Source organism: Xyrauchen texanus, chromosome 22 (genome assembly GCF_025860055.1).
Source record: "Xyrauchen texanus isolate HMW12.3.18 chromosome 22, RBS_HiC_50CHRs, whole genome shotgun sequence".
NCBI classification, from domain to species: domain Eukaryota; kingdom Metazoa; phylum Chordata; class Actinopteri; order Cypriniformes; family Catostomidae; genus Xyrauchen; species Xyrauchen texanus.
The window spans coordinates 14,261,696-14,286,947 of record NC_068297.1 but is presented as its reverse complement, the minus strand read 5'-3'; the positions used below and the strand labels follow the sequence as shown (position 1 = coordinate 14,286,947).

The window sequence follows — 25,252 nt, the reverse complement described above, 5'->3', positions numbered from 1 at the left end:
AAAGAAACAACACACACAAACACACATGTTGAATATGTTGTGTAATGTTCACTTATGAATTGGTGTACAGGTGCGGCAGTGTCTGTATAAACAGTCGTGGGCAGGGCCTGTATAAAGTGACATCACGTTGTACAGAATCTGCAAACGGCTTGTTCTGAGACAGTGCATATTATTTATGGGGATTAAAACAAAAGGAAGGGGTGGATTTTTATTATTATAGGGTGGTTGTGTACACACACTGCCAACACACATTTAAGTTCAAACTATATATATAATAGGTCCCCTATAAGACATCAACTTAATGTTATATTTGGCTGTGTATCTATGGTGTTGAATTTTTGTTCAGTCAGTTTTTTAAATGTTCATGGTTCTTTTCAAAGTTCTTTGTTCTGTTCATTTAAAAGGCTAGTTTGGTATTGAAAAAAGTAATTAAAATGTTATTAAGAGAACAAATATAAAGTTTATGTATTGTTCAACCCGTTTAGTAATATAATTCAATACCGTGATAATATTGTATTCCATGATAAAAGTCTAAGCAATTATAGTGATGTGTAATTTTGATACCGTCCTATGCCAAGCCTAGACAGCGTTTGTTTGCACGAAAATATTACATTTCAACCTTGCCCACTGAGTTTGCACTTGTGACGGATCGTATAGCGCCGTGCTAAAGGCTTAGCGCTCTTAAAATTATATAATTATAAATATAATATACAGTATACAAGAGTAAAGCACTGATTAGGGAATACAAAAGCAGCTTTAGAAGACTATGTTGTTGTATCATTTTTCTAAAGTATACAGCGATCCATTTTGCATTTGAATCCGTCAATCTGTAAATGCTAGACTTATTATAATGGCTTTTCTAAGGATGTGTTTAGTTACACATGCTTCAGACAAACGTTTTTGGACCGTCTCACTTTGGTTTCAATGCATCATAAACACTGCATTTTTAGGAAGCTGTGTCAAGTTAAATGCAGTTTTAAATGTAGAAATACATGTTTTGAGACCCCTGCATTCCGTCCAGTTGCACTTGAATGCAAGAACACGTCTGTGATCATAATGTGCTGTCTTCTGCCAGTAAGTGTGATTTGTTGCTACAGCTGTAGTTGCACTTACTGCCCCCTACTGACTGGAGTCTTGTAAAAAGGTGGTACTTGATTACTTGAGTAAAAAAAAAATTATGCAATATTTTTTCAATAATAGTAGCTATAAACTAATAGAAGTCCCTAGTATTTACGAAAATATTGAATTTATCTACAGAATCCTTATAATATTTTTATTTTATTCTTATTTTATTAAGACAATGTACCACATCATTTTCTGTATAAACCTAATGACTAAACTTTTGTTACCAAAAACCTATCAATCATCAGCTGTAATTGTGTAATTTGTGAATATCTTGTTAATCAGGAGACACAACACATTTCACAGCTGTGAGAAAACGGATGTGAAATGTAATCTGCTTTTCATGTCTATTAGGATGAAGAAAACAGGGATGCGGTTGCTCAGAAACAGGAACTTCGGACAGCTGGGAAGCCTCATAAGGCGATGACGCACAGGACTAAATCAGGGTCAGCATCTCAGAATAACAGGACTGACCTCAGATCTGTCTGATGGGATGGGTGTTTAACTAAAAACAAGGAACAAATCTGAATTCCAGATCTGTATTATAGGCTATGTTCAGATCAGGCAGTAAAAATACATTTGTTTGGTGTATCTGACACAAGCCTGTATAGTTTTTTGTAGCCTGGACAGCAAAACAAACAAAAAAACAAAAAAAAAAAACACGAAATCTGATGTTTCGGATGCAGTTTTGGACGGAGCTTAATATGCCCCCATCGCTTATGTTCTCCTTGTGATTTCAGCACAGCAGTGATATGCCATGACAGAGAGGGAACATTTTCAGGTTTCAGGTAATCCTTCTGTTCCATACAGTTCAAGTTTGTTTTCGACTTATTTGCTTTGCAAACTCTTTGTAGGCTTTGGATTTTCTAGACACTGTTATTTCAGGATGACAGGAGCAACATTTCAGATGTGATGATTGGCCCGTAGGTTAGTCTAGTAATGAACAAGTTTTTCAGTCACATGATCTTTTTGATGCGCATCTTTTATTCTTAACAGATTCAATAGGAGTTTATTATGTAAATGAGTTTTCATCATAGGTTATGCCCATTTCTTCTTATCGAATTAAAAATGTATCCACCTCAAGTGATTACATAAATTTCCATCCAGTAGTTTTTATGCGATATCCCAAAATGTGCATACAAACATAGCTAGTGATAACAAAGCCTTGAACAGAAGGATATGCTGCAGATCTACAACAACTGCACAACAAAGGGAGATGTGTGGACAGAAAGTGTCTAAACAGCTTTTGAGTTCTGATTACAAAGTGTAAAACAATCAAAATATTAGTTGCACAAAAATGAACAAACAACACAAGAATATTTACTGGGAGATTGTAAACAGAGGGTGTTTTTCCACAGCATTCTCTCGTCTTGTCTTTCATCTCTCTTTTGATGTGCTCTGGAGAGATCTCATTTGAAAATGTATGTTTATACTGGTCTTAATGTTATACAATGTGTTTAAAAAAAGGGGTAAATATTCTCACCCTCCGGCAGATTCTCACACTCTCTCTCAGACAGCTCTATTTCTGTGCCATGTATGTGTACCAACAGACACAAACAGCTTAAAGACCAGTCAATTGCCTCTGTGTTTATAACTACAGGGTCGAATAACACTAGCACACACATATACAGACCCACACACACATAAGAGAAGGTTTTGGCATCTACTACTTATTATTCTAGTTGGAACTATGGAAAGGGTGAATGCCAACACACTTAGAGACACACACAAGTCAAGCCCTGAGCAATGCCTAATTTAATTTGTCTGGGAAAAGCATTTAATAGCTCCCAGCAGCTCAGTCTGAGAGTTTGACATCCAGACTAGCACACACACCAAACAAACAACTTCACCAGATAGTTCATCAACAACATGCAAATGCACAATCTGCCAGCTGCACCCCGCAACCAAGATCCACCCCAAAGACATAGAACCTCTGTTCCAAAACTTACAAAGATCTGCATCTGTGCCTACTGCCTAAATAGGAAGCTATCTTATAAGGAACTATTCTAACTAAAGGTTGACTGATATATTGCAGAGGCCGATAAACCGGCCGATATTTGGTATTTTTTTATTATCTGCATTGGCCGATCATTTTTTCCGTTTGGACGATTAGTTCCTTAATTCTAAACTGCATCAAGATTTGCCTGCTTGCTTGTGAAGGAGACATCCGAGACATGCAAATGATCAGTCACAGTTGGTTTTTGGGCTGCATCTGAAACCAGGAGAGTGCTGTATACAGAGATAGGAAGGGACCAAGGCATGTCCGAATTCTTTGCATGCATCACTTCTTGAGATATCTTCAGCTGATTGATTTTTGAAAGCAGCATAGATTTGAAACTTCTCAAATCCCACAATCCTGGGCATGGTTCCACAGCCGATGAGCTAAAGAAAGAAAATGGCGGCCGAAGAGACAGTTGATAGACAGTTTGTGTATAAATGTACGTTTTACTTTTATTTATTTTTTTACACTTTTTCCAACTTTTTATTTTTTTTTTTCTAGCGAGAAAGTAGTATTGTAATTATTAAATATACACTTGGTTATCACTAAAACTTTCTTGATTTGGTTCTAGATTAATAGTCCATTGTGGTATGGTTGGAATGAATGAATGCTGGTATCCTAGTAACAATATGACATAGTGCTACCTCAGATGCCTGTTCTAAACCAGTTTCCGGAGATTTAGTACCTTCCTACACAAACGTTGTCATTTAAGTGACTGATAGGTCAGAGAGGCAACAAGGCAGCTACCTTTGGATTCAGATGCAGCCTTGTTGTTAAGTGCCATCATTTTACAATAATAACAGGCCAGTGTACAACAATGTCTCGTTTAAACAGTCCCCAATATCAGAGCTACAACATACACTTACAAGGTCATGATGTTTAAAGTGCTCCCACATTTCAGTTCTCTCTCTTTTCAGCAGTTCCCTGTGAACAGATATCTTGTCAAATGATAAAAAGGCAAATATCAATAAAACTTCTTTCATACACTTTCTGCAAATATGCTATCTCATTTAAACTGATTAAATTAATAATAAAAATGTGGTGCTTGGCTATGCATAAATTACAATTACGATGCTAGGTGCATCAGTAATAAAGCCAAGAACATTAAAAGTCTGAATGGGTTTATAATTTTGATGCCAAACAGCACTCATCAATAGCCAAAGTTGAAATACCAGGGCTAATGAGAATAGAGCTCTGGTTCCCAAAAGGAGAACTGCATTTTGTATGTGTATCAAATAGCTTTGTGTCACTCATGTTCCTATGCCAGCAGGCATCTTGTAGTTCTTCCTCAACAGGTGCACAAACTGGCAGCCACAGCAAAAGGGAGGACATGTCTCTCTTTTGATACTCTCTCTCTTTCCCATCCCTAGCTTCTTGTCTGACAGGTGCCTGGACAGCATGGGTAAGCAGGTCTAGAGCACTAAATCTGATGTGATCCATGAATACAGACTCTGATTCAGTGCCAGGCACCACAATAGAAATCAAACAACACACAAAACCTGACAAGCCCAGCACCTTCGGATCACTGACACAGTTCAAACACACACACACACACACACACACACACACACACTCACCCCGCCATATACACACACCAACCACACTGACCCACTCTAAATATATACACACTCCACCACAGATGCACACCCACACACTTTCTAAATACCTAAACACACACCACATAACCAGACATTCACAAATACACACACACACACAAAATCTGCAAATACATTCAAACACACACGTGAATACCCTCCCTAAAACACATAGACTACTCTCACGGCTCTCATTTACACACACAATCCCACATGCACACACAAATGAGGACAACGTCTGTAAAAATATCAGTCCATAATACGCAATCCACACCACACTCTCAAGGGAGGGAAAGACACACATATAAATCTGATGTTAAGCCCAACAGGTCAGAACCGCAGCCGAGACAGTCAGCGTGTAAGACTATGCCTGACGAGAACTCTCCCTGAAGGGCTTACTGAAGCATTTCAGTGCCACATAACACACCAGTGTTAGATGAACTGAGCATATTTATGCATGTGAAATACAGCATTCTCGTACATTTGTTTTGAATGTTCAGAAGACGATGGCATAAATCTGTGAATAAATGTGTGGCGTAACACACATCGTATAGAAATGACTGGATTTGTGCCCAGATGTTCGCTGTAGTCAGACATTTCTATAATGAAGCTAATGCATGTTCAAAAAAAGCTGTGATCAAGCTATAAATGGTTTCTTGCTCAACTGTGGACCTACACTGGACATTGGATAGACCTTAACCACCATAAGGAGTCAATGAAACCTTATGGAGATTGAGCATAGTTGATGGTCTAAGAAGCAAAGTAAAATGGAAAAAGTGGCCGCACTATGCATATATTGTTTATTTTGCACAGACGCGTTTCGGCATGTGCCTTCTTCAGTGTGCACACTGAAGAAGGCACACGCTGAAACGCGTCTGTGCAAAATAAACAATATATGCATAGTGCGGCCACTTTTTCCATTTTATATGTTATCTTTTAGGCCAGCACTCTCAAAATTCATTATATACACTGAGTGAAGCCTGCTCTCATCCTCACTTACTAAGAAGCAAAGTAGCATCATATCTTTAGAGATGCACCCTCATGATGCCTTCACACTAGAGGTTTTTGATGTGGACAAGGTTTCAACTAAACCATAAGGTTTGGTTCATTTGAGTCTATGAGCGAGTTAATCATTGACTCAATACACAGTTCATTAATGCTAGCTCATGTGAACAATTGGAGAATACAAGAAAAACATGTTGATGTGACATTTGAAATCTTTTTTATATGTTTCAAAACAGTGTTACTATGAATGCTTAATACTTCAATACAGTGAAAAAGACACTATTAGCATAACATAAATATATACATTAATAAATACAAATTTAAATATTTGATGCCATGAGTGTACATTAATTTACTATTACTATTATTTTGAATGGCCATGGAAAATGAAGCAATGTGATAATAATTTTACATGAATGACGCAAAAAGTAGTGCGTTAATTTACCTGATGAACTTTCACCTTTTGCTGACCCTTTATGCTTCGCAGAGCTAATGTGTGCTTCTAAATCACTTGCACCTTTATTAGCAACTGACACATAAGTGCCATCTTTACATGTCATACATTCTGCTTCCTACGGATCTCGACCTGGACGAAAGCATGGGAATGTTTTTGTGCAAATCTTCAGTAAATTTCTTCTGCAGGAATTTGGCTAATAGTTGCTGCAAGCCTCTTATAATCGACCAATTGGTGTGCGAGAAGGCGAGACTTACAAAGAGGTGTTAAAGCAATGCAAATATGCGCACACTCACAATAAAGTATTAGACTAGATGCTCATCATAAGGCAACTAAATCCCAGACAAGGTCCGAAAAAGAGGACATGTACGGGAAAAAGAGGACATATGGTCACCCTAGTATGGGTTGCTTACTCGCAAAACAAAATCAGGGAAATGGGCAAAAATCTATGTGTGCTGACCAGTTTATGCTTCAACCATTTAGGAAATAATCATTTGAAGGTTCAGTCCAGATCCAGACCAGAAATCATCCATTATGGATATTCAGAGACAAATACATTTGTGAATCTAGTTTTTTGGATTGAATACTCAGTTTGTGGTTAATGTGAACACAATTAAGAGGTGTTAATTGTTAATCAAAAAATTGACCTTTAACGAAACTTCTAATTTAAGTCACCTAGCAACATTGACAGTTTTTTAAACCAATGAAAGAGAAAATGCTTGATGAAGAAAGGTTTTTACAATGTTAGTATAAAAGTGCTTTATATTTTTTCCTTTAATGTGAGATTTGGGTTGCAGGCGGGAAGTTAACAGCTGCACCTCAGGGTCTGTGGCCAGTAGTTATACAAACTGTGTGGTCCGTGTTCAAAAATATCAATAAAAGCCACAACAGCGGGATCTTTTATGGTCCCCACACAAAGAAGATTACTAAGTACAAAGCCAGTTTCATCTGATTTTAGTGGGCTGTTTTTGGATTTGATTTTTTGTGATAATAAGTGGCGGAAAAATATAAATGTTCTGTCAAATAGATTTAAACATTTAAAAATCGATTTAGTTTTGTGAACATTTGCAGAGTTTTCTGTGAAGGCCTGAATACACAGTACTGTAATAAAATTGCATCATGGGATCCTGAATTTTTGTTGTTTTTTAACTGTAAGGAGAGTTGGCACTTGTGAAAAATATGGCATAGTGAAAATGTCTTAAAAATAATGCCATAAATAGTTTTCATTTATCAATTAACATCATACAAAGTCTAGTAAACATGAAAAAAAAAAAAGATAAATCAACGTTTGGTGTGACAATCTTTGCCTTATAAACAGCACCAATTCTCCTAGGTACACTAGGGTGGTTTCACATATAGTCTGTTTTAAATGAACCAATCCCAGTTCAGTTAAAGTGAACCAGAAAGGGAACCAGCAGCAAATGACTTCTGTGTGTTGTGCTTTTGGTGTTCAGATTGTAATGGACACAAGCCCTTATTTTGCATGAAGGAATACATTTGAGATTCTGCATCTATTAGAAAATATGTTTCTTCATCTATCATCTCCAGAGCAATGGAGCAAGCGTCTCCTCCTCCATATATGAACTTAGAACATTACTCAAACGTTAAATTAAAGTGAAACTATCAAAATCCTTGCTTGTATTTTCACAGAGTTTGGCACGAACCTCCACAAACAGTACATGAATCAGGGCGCTTCAAATCGGTTCATCTTTATGTGCTGCTCTGCTATGACTGCGGCCAGTCTGAGGGTCATTTGGAGAGCTCACATTATACGTCAAGAATGGAAAATGAGACACGAAAGCGCGGTCATGGTAATCATGGTATTTCTATATTTGCTTAAAATTCCCTTATTTGGACAGTAAAATGTGATTGGAATATGAAGTACACAATAAACACGGTTAGATCAAATAAATCGCAGACAGTATGTAATGCAACTTTGTATGGCAAGCCTCAAGGTACTTATGTCATAAAGAAATGCAAAGCGGACTGGTACTTCTTCGTTTTCACATCGAACAAATAAATCCAACCACAAATGAATGTTTTGCTTTTGGGTCCTTTTAAGGGGGTCTGAGATCATTTGGGTTGTTCACATGTACACATTATACGGCTATGAGAGCACTTGGAGTGCTCAAATGAATTAGGTGTGAAAATGCCCTTAGACACAGTTTTTCTTGGTTGTTGGCAGAGAATGGATGCTTCAAGCATCTTGGAGAACCTGCCACAGTTCTATTCATATCTATTTAGTCTGTCTCAATTGCTTCTGTCTCTTCATGTAATCCCAGACTAACTCAATGATGTTGAGATTCGGGCTCTGTGGGGAGGTCATACCATCTGTTGTAGGGCTCCTTGTTCTTCTAGGGTATTTTCAAAATCTAAAATTGATATTTTAAAAGCAGAATATATATAAAATATAGAGTAGATGACAGAATTTCCAGTTCAAATGAATAATATGCAGAAGGTTTAACTCGACTGCACTGATGGTTTTCATTTGTGATTTCTGCCACACCATTTAGGACAACTACTTTTGATCAACAACAATTGGAAGCTGCGTTCAAAATGCACTTGGCTCATTGAATGGACATGACATTTCTGACATGACCCACCCATAATATCCTCTGTTGCACTGGTAAACAAATTGCATTCTGTCAGGTGTAGAGATGACATAAATCATCTGTATGTATGTTTGCTGATCAGAACAGCAGCAGCCAATAGAATAAGCAACCACTTGCTTCTGGATTCTGAAGGCTTGCACGAGAGCCAGTCCTCAGTGCTGCTTTTGTTGCCCTCAAGCCACAAGTTTGACTTTTTTCTTTTTTTTAATTCGCTAATGTTTATTTGCCCTAAGATTATCCAGCACACAGGGAGCAGAAGTATAATGAGTTGTTTATATTGCATTTTATGATACTGAGCTGAGAGTCAGAATAAATCCTGGTAGAATGAATTGTAATTAAGTTTTTTGAGTGTGGTGGTATGACACAAATGCTACAGCTCTGCTCACCTCCTCTAATGTGTTTATTGTAGCCCCACAATATAATAACCAATTTTCTATATTTCCCATTTTCTGACAAGTGAGCAACTTTTGCAGTCATACAGTAGTTTACAGAACTGAAAAAGAGAATGCTCTTTGTAAACTGATCCAATGCAATCCAATATATTTCAATGAGTTAGGTTTGAAGAAAAAAAAAGGACAAAAAGAAAAGAAGATATAATAAGGAATATAGTAGGTATATAAGGAGTTATAAACATGAGCTCTGATTCCAGTCTCAACAAAATAGCTGGCGCAAATTTATATGCTGGCAGATGTGCTGAAATTAAATAGAATAAAATGCAAGGTATTTATTCTGTCTCACTTGATTTGCTAAATCCAAACTGAAGAGCTGCACAGGTCTGAACATCCCTGATCTTTGGATGGAGATGGTACTTACAACTAGGACTAAAGGACAGAAATAAACACAGAGAACCTTTGTTTTTCACATACAAAAGACTCTAAAAGTGAGAGATCATAACATAGAGTTGGGATTTTTAAAACAAAGGAAATAAAGTTTAAAGATTATTAAAACATAACTTTAAAACAAAGTTATGACATAAAATGAACAAGAATTAAGTGTGTGATTTTTCATATTCAGAGATAACTATAAAAATTGTTATGCTGATATGAAACTTTGTAATGAAAGAAAATGCATTAAATTAAATACAAAAGGAACAATGGAAGTATTTTCACAGTTTCTAAAACTCAACTGGTAGTGCATGGTACTAGCACCACCAAGTTAATGGGTTTGATTACAAGGGAACACAAATACATTAAATGTATACCTTGACTGCACTGTCAACTGATTTGGATAAAAGTGTTTGACAAATCCATACATGTAAATTTTGTAGTGTCTGACATTTGGACCCAAGTTTTCCATTTCCTTGTCTTTCTTTTTGTCTATTCTCCTCCCTGCACTCTCATTCTTGTGTTATTCCCAGAATCTGGCAGACTCCGCTGTGGTTTCTCCCTCACACTCAGTGAGACTTTACACTGCTCTCTCTTCTAATGAACCCAGTGACCCATATTAGGATGCTTATGCTCTTTAATGTACCTCAAGTCTGCAGAATGAGAAGGTTCAGAATATTTATTAGATAAATCCATTTGTCCTTCCTAAACATTAATGGGCCCAACTTTGTCACCACTGACACTTCAACTGATATGAAAAACGTAAGCATTTATATGCTAATATTGTTTGTATCTAAGTGCAGTATTCAAAATCAAAATAGGTGTACTAACTTTATTAATATAATAGTTCACCCAAAAATGAACAATCTCTAGATTTACTCACCCTCATGTTATCCCAGGTGTGTATGACTTTCTTTCTTCACCAGAACACATTTGAAGAAAATTGTAATACATATTAGCTCAGTAGGTCCTTAAAATGCAAGCGGATGGTGATTCAGCTTTTGAAGTTCTAAAAATCACAGATAGCCAGGATAAACATTGTTAAATTAATGTCTTTTAAAGCAACCAGATAGTTTTTTTGGTGCGAAAAAGATACATTTGTAAGTACTTTTTAACTCGAAATCATCGCTTCCATTCAGCAGCGTTATGCGTGTGTGACATAATCGTGTTGGCACATGAGAGATGTGAGAACTTAAGCTAACTGGAAGAGTTGGATTATAGTTAAAAAGTACTTAAATATTGATCTTTTGTCACACCAAAATGTATTGTATCACTTTAGAAGACATTAATTTAACAGCTGGACAGTATGGATGACATTTATACTGACTATCTGTGATTTATGGAGCTTCAATAATTGGATCACCATTCACTTGCATTTTAAGGACCAACTAAGCTGAGATATTTTTCTATTTTCCTTCAAATGTGTTCTGCTGAAAAAGAAAGTCATACACACCTGGGATATCATGATGGTGAGTAAATAATGAGAGAATTTCCATCGTCATTGTTCATCTTCAGTGAGTGACACAAGTTATAGGGCAGGTGAGTGTTAAAAGCACTGTTCTAATATGGGTTTCTGTAGCTGGAGGCTAGTGATTAAGATTGAGTCAGTGGATATTCCTCACAGTACACATGCATTGAGTTTAAGCACATTCATCGAGTGAGATTAACTGGAAACACGGACAAGCCTGTGCTTGCTGGGAATCAGAGAAAGTGTGGCGAAAGAGGGAAAATGTGTCAACCCTTCAATTCTTCTCAGTCGTTAATTCACTGTTTTGTCATCTAGCGCAGAGTTGCCAGAATGCTTATAAACACAAAGCACTCATACACAGCTAATACAGGGTTCCCATGCTATTTGACCAATTAATTTGATGGTTTTTCCATGACTTTCATTTGTGATTACTTGATAAAGATTTTTCTTTATAATTTTGATTCAGACTGATTCACTCATTAGTCATTTAGACCACTTTGTAAACCTGACTGATTCATTGAAAAGAAAGATTCATTCACCATCTGAAGCATACTGACCACAAAAATGCCAGAGCTTCCTCAGAATTGCAAGATATACCGTGATTGGCTAGTTTTGCACAATTTCCTTAAGTCAGGGTATACAGGTCAGTTGTACCAGTTATCAGTCCAGTTCTTTAACCACTAGGCTACACCACCCCTTTTACAACCAGCATAAGCTCTAAACTCTAATCACATAAACTTTAAATCTTATTTTCAATCAAAATCTGATTTGATAAACTGTAAGCAGACACCAATACTGGCCACTGTCAATTGTTAATTCAAATTTATTCTAAAACATCTTTAACAAGACCACAGTTTCAGTGCTAAACATACCTAAAGGCCATGTATGAATTCCAAATATCCATCAAGGGAGTAAAGGGTTTACATGAGATACTTGCTAATGCTAATTAAAAATCCTCAGAGCACAAATAAAACATGGCCAGCATAACCCCAGACATAAAACATTTAAATCACTTTAGTCAAATAACAGTAAAATGCAATTCTGATTGGTCAATCAAAGCATTCTGGGATCAAATACTTTCATATATTTTTATTGTACTTTATGGGCTGGTCGTTATGACATATGGTATAAATGTGTCAACTGGTAGAAATTATGCTATACTGTTTATACAGCTGTTTTCATATATTCCAGCCGACTAATGGTCGACAGGTTTGGTGTTCGAAAAACCTGTTTGAAAACAGTAAATGTACAGTAAATATTGCCTCAAATAGTGCAGTAATTAGCTGAAGGAGCACTGACTCCCCCTACTAATCCTGGTTTCTACTAAGGTTTTTTAACTAAACATTAAAAAACTTTAAGTACTTTAAGTAACTAAACATCTTATGGAGTTTGTTTTCTCTGCCACAGTTGCCTTTGGCTTGCTCACTGGGTTCCTAAAGACAAAAACATTAAGGCATGATTTTCAATCAAGTTTTTCAATGAAACTGTTAACTGGGGACAAAAAGACATTTAAGACTTTACTGTATGAGTTTCTGTAAACCAACTTCGTGTATTGTGAAAAGCACTATGTAAATAAAAATTACTTGACTTGAGCAATTACAAACTACACCTTTAAAAACACTTTTATTCAAAAAGGGCAAGGCACAAGGTGCTAAAGCCCTGTCTTTTGGTTTTTACAATTTATAATGCATATCAAATTGAGGGGTGTTTGAGATTCGGTAACCTAAATTTTAAAATAAAAAAAATAATATGATTAGACATCAGTTATATAATAATAATAATAACTAATTTCAGTAGTCTGTGCAGATACCAGTAAAATGTAATGGTTCTCAATACCAATTTTGATACAGCAGAAAAAATTTGTTAATGTGATAATGTTCTATTGAACACACTCCTTTAGCCTAAAGTAAAATTTAAATGTAAATAATAGATTAAAAGATATGCATGTTGTTGTAAAGCAGGGCCCTATTGAAATCTGTTTGATTTTTTCCTGAAATCCTTTGTTCCAATTATTAGTCCATTTTTTAAAGTTTAATTTAATTTAATTTAATTTAAAAATTTCATTTTTAACAAACTTTTATTCAGTACAAAAGCATTCTTGCTTGTGATATATTGCTTAATTTTTATCATTATTAAAATCATTATTTATTATTTTACTATTTAGAGTTATAATATATTTCTATTACAATTTCTTCAATTTCAGGCATTTAGCATTTATTATGAGTCATGCTTTTATTTTGACGTGTATTTTAACTTCTACGGATAAACAGTTAAAGTTAAAGAAAATAACAGTTAAAGTGCAAATGCTGTGATTTAATTATATAAATTATATAAAATAAATGCTTCAGAGTTGATTAGTGCTCTGCTCTGTCATCTCTCATTCAACGCAAATGATTCTCAAAGTCTGTGGAGTTTCCAGTGTATGAGCAGTCTGCTTCACACATTCATTTAAAGCTCATGCAGCTCATACAGATTAAGATTGAAGCATTTCGTGGTTTAATAATCACACTTGGACATATCACGATTTTAATTTGATTAGTTGTGCATTTCAGTGTAAAAGGAGCAACAGAGCACCCACTCAAATAAGCATGTGAGCATTTGAAGCAGTCATGTGTCAGTAAGACAGAGTGTGGATACCAGGTTGAGTCAGTTTTTTTACCGACTTGGTACCAAAGTACCGGTACTTTTGACAACACTAAACTATATTTAAATACTGATCATTTTCTAAATAATCTAAATATTAAAATGCAGGACTTCCTTTCAAATGTCCAGCACAATATGTGGAGAGTTCTGGGGTGGGTCCTACCTCCTCTCAGCACACAATAAACCCTCCAGAGTCCCACAGATGCTTTCGAGGACAGGTCTGGTAGCAATTACTAAGCAGAAAAGTCCAACCACTGACAGAAAATGCACGTCATTCCCAGCACATAAACTGCTTTCATTGAAATTATGCACAATTCATTCCAACTGTTCCTGGAACCAACATGGGGGTAATTCTGTGGTTTTCTAACTACACGCTGCCCTACATCTCATTGAAAAGTGAGATTTTGACTCTGCGTCAAGTGCAGTCAGTCCGATTTGCTTTGATAGAAAGAAATCCACGTCCAATATGATTTTGAACTTTCCAGCCATCTAATGCTATGGCAGTCAAAACAATCCCTATGCCAGCCCCAGAAGCCCACTCTAAAACTGCAGGTCACTGACAGAGCCTACAGGGGTTTAAGACAGTCATGGTAAAGGATTCTAATAAAAATTGTGTTTTCAAGGCAAACATAAACGAAAGGAGAAAATCAGGCAGACATCAGGACCTCTGTCTGAAAAGACAAGTCACGATCTGGTGAGAGACCAAGTGTATGTAATAAAAGAAAGATTTTAGTTACTCTGAGTTGAGAACAGCAAGTATTTATTTAAATCAGACCCAGACTGAGAGGCTGAGCAGCAGGGGGCATGAAATGAGCAAAGATCATTAACATCTGTGGTTCTGAAGTCTGGCAATGATATTGAGCTATGGACTTCAGTCTAAAATAATACAATTACAGAAGTAAGGTGAAAGGTGGCTTAAGAAATCTGATGACTCCCCGATTTGCCATGTATATGTTGCTTGAAAAAGGATTTAGTCAGAATACTTTTGAATGACAATGGAGAAACATGGTTCCCTTTCAAAAAGGTAACTTCGATGCTTTGTTGCTAATGCTTCTGATGCTAATGCATTTTCAACAGTGAAGAACTTAAGTGTTATATTTGATACAAATTTGTCCTTTGAAAATCAAATGACAAATGTTTGTAGACCAGCATTCTTCCACCTCAGAGATATTGCTAAATTATGACAAATGTCCCCGTTGCTGATGCCGAAAAAACTAGTTCATGCATTCATGAGGTCAAGACTAGATTATTGTAATGCATTACTGGGAGGATGTCCAGCAAGATCATTAATTAAACTTCAATTGGTTCAAAATGCAGCAGCCAGAGTGCTAAAGAGAACCAATAAATATTATCATATTCATTTTAAAATTATGTTAACTACGTAAAAAGCTTTGAATGGTGTGGTGTGGAAGGAGTGGTGGTGGCGTAGTGGGCTAAAGCACATAACTGTTAATCAGAAGGTCACTGGTTCGATTCCCACAGCCACCACCATTGTGTCCTTGAGCAAGGCACTTAACTCCAGGTTGCTCCGGTGGGATTGTCCCTATAATAAGTGCACTGTAAGTTGCTTTGGATAAAAGTGTCTGCCAAATGCATAGATGTAAATGTAAATTAATGGTCTAGCTCCGCAGTACTTGTGATTTCCTACTACACTTTATTCCATCACGTTCATTACGATCGCAAATTTCTGGCCTGTTAATAGTTCCTAGAATATCAAAGTCCACAAAAGGAGGTAGATCCTTTCATATTTGGCTCCTAAACTATGGAATAGTCTTCCTAACTCTGTTCGAGATGCAGACACACTCACTCAGTTCAAGTCTAGACTAAAGACTCATCTATTTATCCAGACATACACCTAATTTATCCTCCAAACCACAATTAGGCTGCTTTAGTTAACCATAAACAGTGATCATGATCTATTACTTTACAATAAATTGAATGGCATCTATGCTAATATTATTATATTTGTTCCCCTGTCTCAACCTTGGGACTCGTATCCTGAGGTCACCAGAACCGACTGGATCCAGCTCCATTCCTGCTTTGTGTTGGACTCCACTGCTACGTGTCACTTTGTGATGATGACTAAGTGCAGCCGGTGCCAGCCAAACATCACTTCAGTGTATTACGATGGACTTCAGAGGATGAACTGATGCCAACTCCAACCGTAAGACATGGGATACTTCATATGCCATTGCCTGAACCTTGGATTTAGGATAGACCTCACCGAAATTACTGGCCAAACTGAACTGCGATGCATTTAACTGATCTCTGCCTGCATCACATCAGTCAAATGATGATCTACACTCTTGAAATGGAATACATAGACTATCATTTAATTGCCAACAAAACCCTTCATCAGCCAAATAACAAGGACAATTGCACCTACGTGAACTTGTGCAGTTAATCCAGAATGGACTTCAAAGACATTAGTCATTAATCTTACAGTTCATACAAAATCTATGTTTAAACACTGACACTTAACACTAACTTAGTTTAATAATTTTAAACCATGACTTGTACTATGCATAAGTAATATTGGAATTATATACATGATGTAAGCCAGAGGGGAACTGGCCCCCACAGTGAGTCTGGTTTCTCCCAAGGTTATTTTTCTTAACCAACATCTTATGAAGTTTTGTGTTCCTTGCCACAGTCACCTTAGGCTTGCTCACTGGGGTTATAAATACAATTATTTAATTACTTTTTTAAACACAATTCACAATCGTATTTATCGTACATATGTCTGGCTGCAGGTTAGGCTTCCCCTGACACCTTTTATAACACACGTGTATCTTCTCTCTCCTCCTGCATATTCACTGAAGAATAGGGTTGTTCCCAAACCAATAAAAATGGTTAATGGTTCGATTAAAAGCTATGGACTCATTATTCCCATTTGTGTGAATGAGAGCATGTGTGCAATTTTTCACTACCATGTTGGGAAATGTTTTTGCACAAAAGCCCAATGTTTTTCTAACCTGTCGGCGAGTATCATTGTGCCAAAGTCATTGGCTAGACAATTGCTCTGCTACCCTCCTTCCCACTAACTGGGAATATATGTATAGGCAATGCTGGCATGATGGTATAGGGTTTCAAGGTCACCGTCCCATACGGGGTACTTCCACAGCGTCAGCTGCTGATGTAGCGTCTCATTCCCTGCTTTCAGGGAGCAAGTGTTACATGGTAACGAGACTTTTTTCCTGCAGAATTAGAATGAGCTTTATTGCCAAATATGCTTCCATACAAGGAATTTTTCTTGGTGATAGAAGCTTCCAGTGTGCAAACAATACAACATAATAGACAATAATAATAAGTAAATATAAATTTAAGTATACATAAAAATACACAATAAGACAACAAAATATATATAGTATGTACAAATACAAATCTGTTAATTTGCATTACATTCAAGGGAATGTAATGCAGAAGATAGGATATGTTAATAGTGTTAATATTAAATAATATAATTGACCAGGCTGTGTATTGCACGTTATTATAGAATATCTTTAAACTGTTCATGAGATAGATAGGCTGAGGGAAAAACTGTTCTTGTACCTGACAGTTCTGGTGCTCAGTGCTCTGTAGCATTGGCCAGAAGTTCAACAGTTCAGTGCTTTCCCCAGTCTCACGAGCTGATGCCTGTCGACCAGAAAGCTGGTGATCCACTGGCAGATAGACGTGGGAACAGAGAGCTGGGTAGATGGTGTTGATGATTGGTGTAGTAATGCCATCTACCAGCTAATTAAGGATAATTGCCTATGCTAAAAATCCAAACATTGACCCCTGGATGTTACCATTTCCTACATACAAATACTGACATCTCACTGACTTCAGATTTACCCACCCTCACATAAAAACTGTGATTGCTCTTGTAACAAGTTGATAAGACGGTTGTTCCTGTCAAAGCTGGTGTTTCTTGGACAAATAAAAGTTTCAATATGCACCAGATTGTATGTTAATTGTGAAAAGTGCCCGCATGCCTATGGGACCTATAGAATCCCATAAAGCACAATTTGGACTGAAACTTCACTCAAGTGAACATGGTTATAACAGAAGGGTGAAAGAAATGAATCCAGCAGTCATACTCACTGTGGCTGGTAAGGGATAGGTCTGTTAGATGATGGCTTTACGGAGAGGGTCATATGTCCCCCATTGGTGCCTGAGAGCGGAAACAGCACTTGGCCTTGGCCCTGTGGAAAGTTTTGCTGAGGAATGGGACGCTGGGGAATTACATTATGACCATTGCTGTATCCATTTGTATGGCCTCCATTTGGAAGTCCACCATTGGTGTGTCCGTTTAGTGGTCCAGTTGGATGAGAGGATGGAGGAAGAGTGGTCTGTTCACAGGACTTCCCTTTAGAGACAGGCTTACACACACACATGTTGGGCCGCAAGCACATCCCTCCATTTTTGCAGGGGGGCGAACAGTTAGCTGTAAAAAACAGAGAGAAAGTCAGACAATATACATCACATCACAGATGTAACCAGATATTCATTATTGGGTGGACCAGATGTAAAAGACAAACACTTAACCAGTGTCCATGTTGGTTACAACCCTAAAAACATTCTGGTACAATATGTGCTTCAAGTTTATTTCAGTTCTAAATCCCTCAGTGAGCAAGTACAAGGTGTCAGTGTAAGGAAAAACGTCCTGAGAAGTTTATAGTGGAAACCCTCACTTGGTCATTCAGATCTGAATAAGTTGATTAAAAAGAGGATAGTTGTACAATATTTTTGTATAATTAGTAGACTGTAATCTACATAGATCATGGGAGCAAGAGACCAAAAGAGGGATCGACTGGCAAAGAGGGCAAGATAGAGGGAAAATTAGTGAATAACTGATTGTTTACTTGAGGTCTGTTTACATAATTGACAGGCAGTCATTTTTTCAACTACAAAGAGCTGCCTTGGGACCACTATGGCTAATGTACACAGACACTTTCACACCCACAACAATGCGCACACACAATCAAACCAGCTTGCTGGTGGTGGTGGTGGTTAGGCTCTGTGAGACAGGGGGGTCCACTAAGGTCCTCTGGTATAGCCTCCATTGAGACAATCATAATAATTTTGTACCTGGCCCCATTTATTTACAGTGCTTAAAGGCCCTGGATAGAAGTGATAAACAATCATAATGCTCAATATAGCAGTCCTATGAATGGATGTGCAGCCGAATGTGCATGAAATGCATTAACTGGACCAGTCTGAAAAATAGTCAGATCAGAAAATATGAGGCAGATACCGATTTTTTTTAGGCTCTGTGTGACAAGGGGGGATCCAATAGGGTCCTCTGGTATAGCCTCCACTGAGACAACCGTAACAATTTTGTCCCTGGCCCTGTTTATTTACAGTACGTAATGGCCCTGGATAGAAGTGATAAACAAGCATAATGCTCAATATAGCAGTCCTATGAATGGAAGTCCAGTCTTTCTTAAAAAGATGCAGAATGTGCATGATATGCATTAACTGGACCAGCCCCCCCCAAACAACTTTTGGGCCAGTTTCTATGTAAACTCCCAGGCCGATTTCTCTTTCCAGTCTGCCCTTGTCTGTGGCAGATCGATCAGTGCACCCTACTGAAATGTTTTTATTTTTACCATGATTTTGAGGCTGAAGCAACATTTATGATACCATTGATGTCAGATGTTATGGCCAATTTGAAATTAAATAATGAAACATTATCTTGACAAAGGCTTGTTGAGATTTTGGTCTTTCCACATTGAAGTATATAGGAGATATACTTGAATTATACTATTGCCTACAAAGTAAATAGCTGCCTGGGGGCATTAACAGGAAGGCCACAGATTTTGACTTGCATTAAAGGGGCTTTGGAGTATGGATGGGTGATTAATACAATTTTATTTTCAATTACGATTCTGGCTTCCAATGACTATGAAAACAAGATTATCGAGATAAAACTATTATTGTGCTGCATTATGTTTCACAATAAAACACCTTGGTGTTATATATTTAAAGCATCCTTTATTAAAGTTCAAATAATAAGGAAGCGGGTTATGAAAATAAACAAAGAAACGGACATTTCTCTGTGCAGTCAGTGCTGCGTCTATGAGTTGTTTGAAGTGATTAAACCTTCTCCTGGCTGATGCACACTCTGGTGTAAGGATGCTCATCACTCGAGTGCATTTGCTGCAGCTAGATTATAACGTGATGGCTCGCAACGTAGTGAATAATAATACTGTATATGTGTCAAGTTCACTGTGTGTATCTTATCATGAAGAAAATCTGTGATACGCAGCTCTATTAAGAACAGGTTTGTTTTTTGTGATTTAAAGATGTATTGAAGTGAACATAAAGGAGAGAGAGTGTAGTTTTAGCCCATTATACACTGGAACAAAATACGTTTTTGATTAATCTTTTTTGGCTTGTTTTCCAAAATAAAATCTAAATCTCCTTTAAAACAATGTACATTTAATTTAGGAGCTATACTGCAGAAGAAAAATTGTTATCTGAGAATGTTGAAGAGAATATTTAATCAAGACTCGATATTAATGCTTGTCCGGGACAAATAGATTTTTAAAGGGGCAAGTGGAAGAGAATTTTACTTGCCCGACCAGACAAAAGATTAAAATGTCAATAATGAAAAAATAACCAGCTATATTTGTGAGCCTAGGCCTGTGTCACTTATTAGAAAGTTCATATTCTTATTCTGCTGTTGAAAGTAATCCAGAGCACGTAATTTTATAATTCGCTAGCTATCTATTAACAGCTGCGCCCTTTTTGACTGACAGGTGGTGTATGTGTATATGCTGAACATGCATCCTGGATGACCTGAACAGTCAAATACATTTCAAAATGCCCGTCTTGGTGAGGTATTCATGTAAGCACAGAGATTGATGTCTAAGGTGAACATAAACAGCGGAGAAAAAAGTGGATTTGTATTAAAATGTCAGACTTGTAAGTATAAATGTAAGATAATAAATAGGCCTGCTGCTGTCTAGTGTAGTGTGCCATTATAATAATCAAACAACCATAACAAGCAAATGAGAAAACACTCACTGATCTTGACAGAATAACTTTAGTAGCTTTAAAAAGTATTAATGTATTACAATCATACAGTGAAGACCAGTGGTAGTTTTATGTTGTATTTCATTCTGAATATTTACTTGAATAATTGATAGCCTACTGCTGTTAAAAACTTTTAAAGCTATTAAAAAAAGCACTGAATGTTCCTAATTTGTATTTTATGTTCTATTATTCTTAATCTATTTCTATTCATTGCTGTTTTTGTTGTTATTTATTACTGACTGTTTAATAGTCTTGAATAATTACTTATGCTTTCCTATATTTGACTACCATACGTGATATAAAATAATTCTCCTATGAAAATAGCCTCAATAGCCTGTGTGTGTGTGTGTGTGTGTGTCTCCCGAGTGTTCGCTCCTGTGGGGAAAGCCGCGATACTCCGTATTGTTGTTGCTGTGATGATTCATGAAGTGTTACATTCAACTCTGAGAGTTGGAATTTCCACCTTTCAACTGGGGAAAGTGAAACGCAATGACACATGTTGGACTTCTAACTTGGAAATCTTCAACTCCCATTTCGTCGAGATGCAGGTATGTTACGTATGTTACGCAAACATGGCGGCACCCAGGGCTGGGAGGTATATAGTCAGTAACTAACATTCACTTTTATTAAATAATATCCAATAAAAAGTCAAAGCTCTTACATAAAATCATAATAAAACTTTTTTAGCAAACATTTTGCAGAGACAGGTGTTCAAAACATGGTTAATTACACTCTCGTTTGATTATCGTAACGATAGCATTGCAGCATCGTAGATCAGTTAGGTTGCTATGGGACATCTCCGACAATCAATGTACCCCTAAAAATCACAACGTAATCAATATCCAAATAAAAAATAAGCTCCCTCTTTGACACGTTTGTGTTTAGTTGTCAGGTAATTGTCACTGAATTTTGAATTAAGTGAAAAGTCACATCATCCACGATCACCATCGATTATCGTTTTCATGACTGATCCTTGCTGCCACGTCCGAGTACGAGTACTTGTGCCCATCCCTATTAAAAAGACAAGTTTTTAAAGATCAATAAATTCATGATGTTTCCAAAGTCAATGAGTAATCGTGTTTAACAATCGTGATCTTAATATTTGCCATAATCAAGCAGCCTTACTTTGGAAACACAGACTTAACCACAAATGCACATAAATGTAGGCCACAGATGCTTCAGATCATTCTAGAGTGACATTTAAATCTTGTCAGTAATTTTAGTTGACAAAATGGTGCACTTAATGACTACTAATCCAAGTATTATACACACACACTGGCACACAAACCCCCCCACACACACACACACCTTGTCATAGTGGTAAGTGATTACATAAAGTATGACATCATTGAACCACTGCCCCTGGTTTGTGGAATTTTTCATTTCAGCTGACAAGACCCACAGCAGGGGATTTCTGTTATTTTTCCACCCTCTCTAGGTTTCCCTCCTTTTTCCCTTGTACCTCATTGGACCTCTGGCGCACCATGTTTCAAAGTGAGGTAACCAAGAGTAACTTGAGCACATACTAGAACATTGTTCTTGTTCATATCATGCCATTGTACATCATCACCCCCTCCCCAAACCATTTACATACACATATCCACACTAGAGCTACACATATTCACTCATATAGCTACAGAATATAAACAATCATGCAATACAAATGTCATAGATATCTATGATCTTTCACTCTCAAGCACATAAATTCACACACAGGATAAATTATATTAAAGCATAAGGAGATATTCGATTGCATCGCATTTTCCACCTTAAAGCAGTGGATCTCAACTGGCTTTGTTTCAGGGCCCACCAACCCAGATTTTACTTTAGATATCAAGTGGCAGCCCAAAACCCTTTTTGCGTAACAGAGTGGACATTTTCCCTTGAAACTGCCCAAATATGTGTAATGAACCACGTAATATAATTTAGCAAGAATTGTGCCAAAGTCACACAAGTTTCAAGAGATCAGGCTGGAAACAACTCTGTGCATAGACATAGTGTCAATGACAAAATTATTTACAACCTGTCTCATCGGCTAATAATGGTACTGCTCGCACAATTTAGTGAACATGGTTAGCCTAAATTGTTGAACAAGAGAGACACCTCCTGAGATGCTACATTGTGAAATGTACAATTTTGCTAATTTTCTGAAGATTTGCCACCAAATAACAAACATGGCCTATGACAACCACATCACAAAGCTTTCTCTCTTTATATAACTTTATGCAATAATAGCACAGTGTACAGCTATAAATCAATACATCACAACCAGTGTTGAGAGTGTCTGATTTCACCAGCCCTCATGATTATGTGGGCTATTGTGCAATGTGCTGTGTCTTTTCAATGCCACTTCAAACAAATCCAGATTGCTGACTAAACTGAACGGCACCAAAACCAAAAAAGCCTAGCACACGTTCAACACAAGTTTCTTTACTTGGACAGTAAAGAGTACAATTGCTAGGATAACTTTTCTAGCTTTGGTTGTAAAAAAGGTTGAAAGAGTCCAGAAAACCACTTTCATACCAAGGAAACAAACCAGCCTGTGACATCAATATCAACTGGTCCACACCATGAGCTCTAGAGTCAAAGCACTCTAAAAAAAGAAAAAGATAAAGGCCCAGAAATACAGAGAGTGGGCAGGAAGGAAAGACAGTTAGATAGATAAAGAGAGAGCAAAAGAGAAATAAGTGGGTGATCTTGCCAAGTCAGGCTGTGGGGCACAGTGCTGGGTAATTCCAACGTGTCCAGCTTCTTATTAGTTTTATCCCTTAAGTCAATATTGAAATCTGTGTTAAACGTGTTGCACTGTAGCCTCAGTGTGCTCAGCAGTGTAAGAGCTCACGCACAGCTGAGTGAACCCAACAGAAGGGTCGATAAGCCCATTTCAGTGAGCTAGTACTTCACTGCAGACACAGAGGCAATTAAAGGTAGCCATGGCTGGGCCATTTCTCCGCTGAGGGTTATACTTGTAACACATCTAAGAGCTCATTCAAGAGGATCTGTACACTGAAGATTTCTCCCACAGCTCTAACTTCTGAAAACTTGTTAAAGCTGAAAGGTACAACTTGGAGATAAAGAAAGTAATGTGGTTTAGCATGCTAAGCTGCTAACTGAGGACTTGAAGAGTGTGAGGTGAGAGAAGAGATCAATACATGCATTAATTGAACCAGAATAATGAGCAATTTTCATTAACCTAAGTTACACCATGGACATTTCTGACTGACTGGTAGACAGATTTTTCCAAGCTGTTGATTAACTTCATATAACTATACAGCTGTGAAGTAGTTCCAGGTTTGACAACTGCATTAGAGTTGTAAATCACTTCCCCACATTCTTTCCAAATTGTTACAACATTTGTTCCTTTGCAACATGTAATATGTGGCATAAGGAAGTAGTTATACACAAGGTGATGATAATTTGATGGTAATTGTCACTGAATTTCGAATTAAGTGAAAAGTCACATCATCCACGATCACCATCGATTATCGTTTTCATGACTGATCCTTGCTGCCACGTCCGAGTACGAGTACTTGTGCCCATCCCTATTAAAAAGACAAGTTTTTTAAAGATCAATAAATTCATGATGTTTCCAAAGTCAATGAGTAATCGTGTTTAACAATCGTGATCTTAATATTTGCCATAATCAAGCAGCCTTACTTTGGAGACACAGACTTAACCACTAATGCACATAAATGTAGGCCACAGATGCTTCAGATCATTCTAGAGTGACATTTAAATCTTGTCAGTAATTTTAGTTGACAAAATGGTGCACTTAATGACTACTAATCCAAGTATTATACACACACACTCGCACACAAACCCCCCCCCCCACACACACCTTGTCATAGTGGTAAGTGATTACATAAAGTATGACATCATTGAACCACTGCCCCTGGTTTGTGGAATTTTTCATTTCAGCTGACAAGACCCACAGCAGGGGATTTCTGTTATTTTTGTTATACAGAATAATGAGCAATTTTCATTAACCTAAGTTACACCATGGACATTTCTGACTGACTGGTAGACAGATTTTTCCAAGCTGTTGATTAACTTCATATAACTATACAGCTGTGAAGTAGTTCCAGGTTTGACAACTGCATTAGAGTTGTAAATCACTTCCCCACATTCTTTCCAAAGTGTTACAACATTTGTTCCTTTGCAACACGTAATATGTGGCATAAGGAAGTAGTTATACACAAGGTGATGATAATTTGATCTGGTCCAAAAAAACATCCTCATAAATTATGCTTACATATTTGTGCATAAGTGGTGTAGCCAAGTGGTAAAAGATCTGGGCTGGTTCAAACACCACAATCGGTGATCCATGGGCTGTCACCTTTGTTCCCTTGAGCAAGACACTTAAAGGAGTAGTTCAACCCAAAATTACAATCCTTTCATAATTCACTAACCCTCTTGTCGTTCCAAACCTTTTTTTATGCAGAATACAAAGGAGATATTTTAAAGAATATCTAAGCCTTTTCAATACAGTGGCAGTTAATAGCAACTT

General features: G+C 37.1%; 1 protein-coding gene across 4 annotated transcripts in view; it reads right to left on the bottom strand.

Annotated features, from left to right (window-relative positions):
* Positions 1–25,252, bottom strand: part of ltbp1 (latent transforming growth factor beta binding protein 1) — a 131,997-nt gene that overhangs the window by 92,908 nt on the left and 13,837 nt on the right. For all 4 annotated transcript variants that reach the window (XM_052153356.1, XM_052153355.1, XM_052153357.1 and 1 more), the window contains exon 3: positions 17,809–18,151. In XM_052153356.1, coding sequence (XP_052009316.1) covers positions 17,809–18,151 — 343 coding nt within the window. The remainder of the gene's footprint in view (positions 1–17,808; positions 18,152–25,252) is intronic.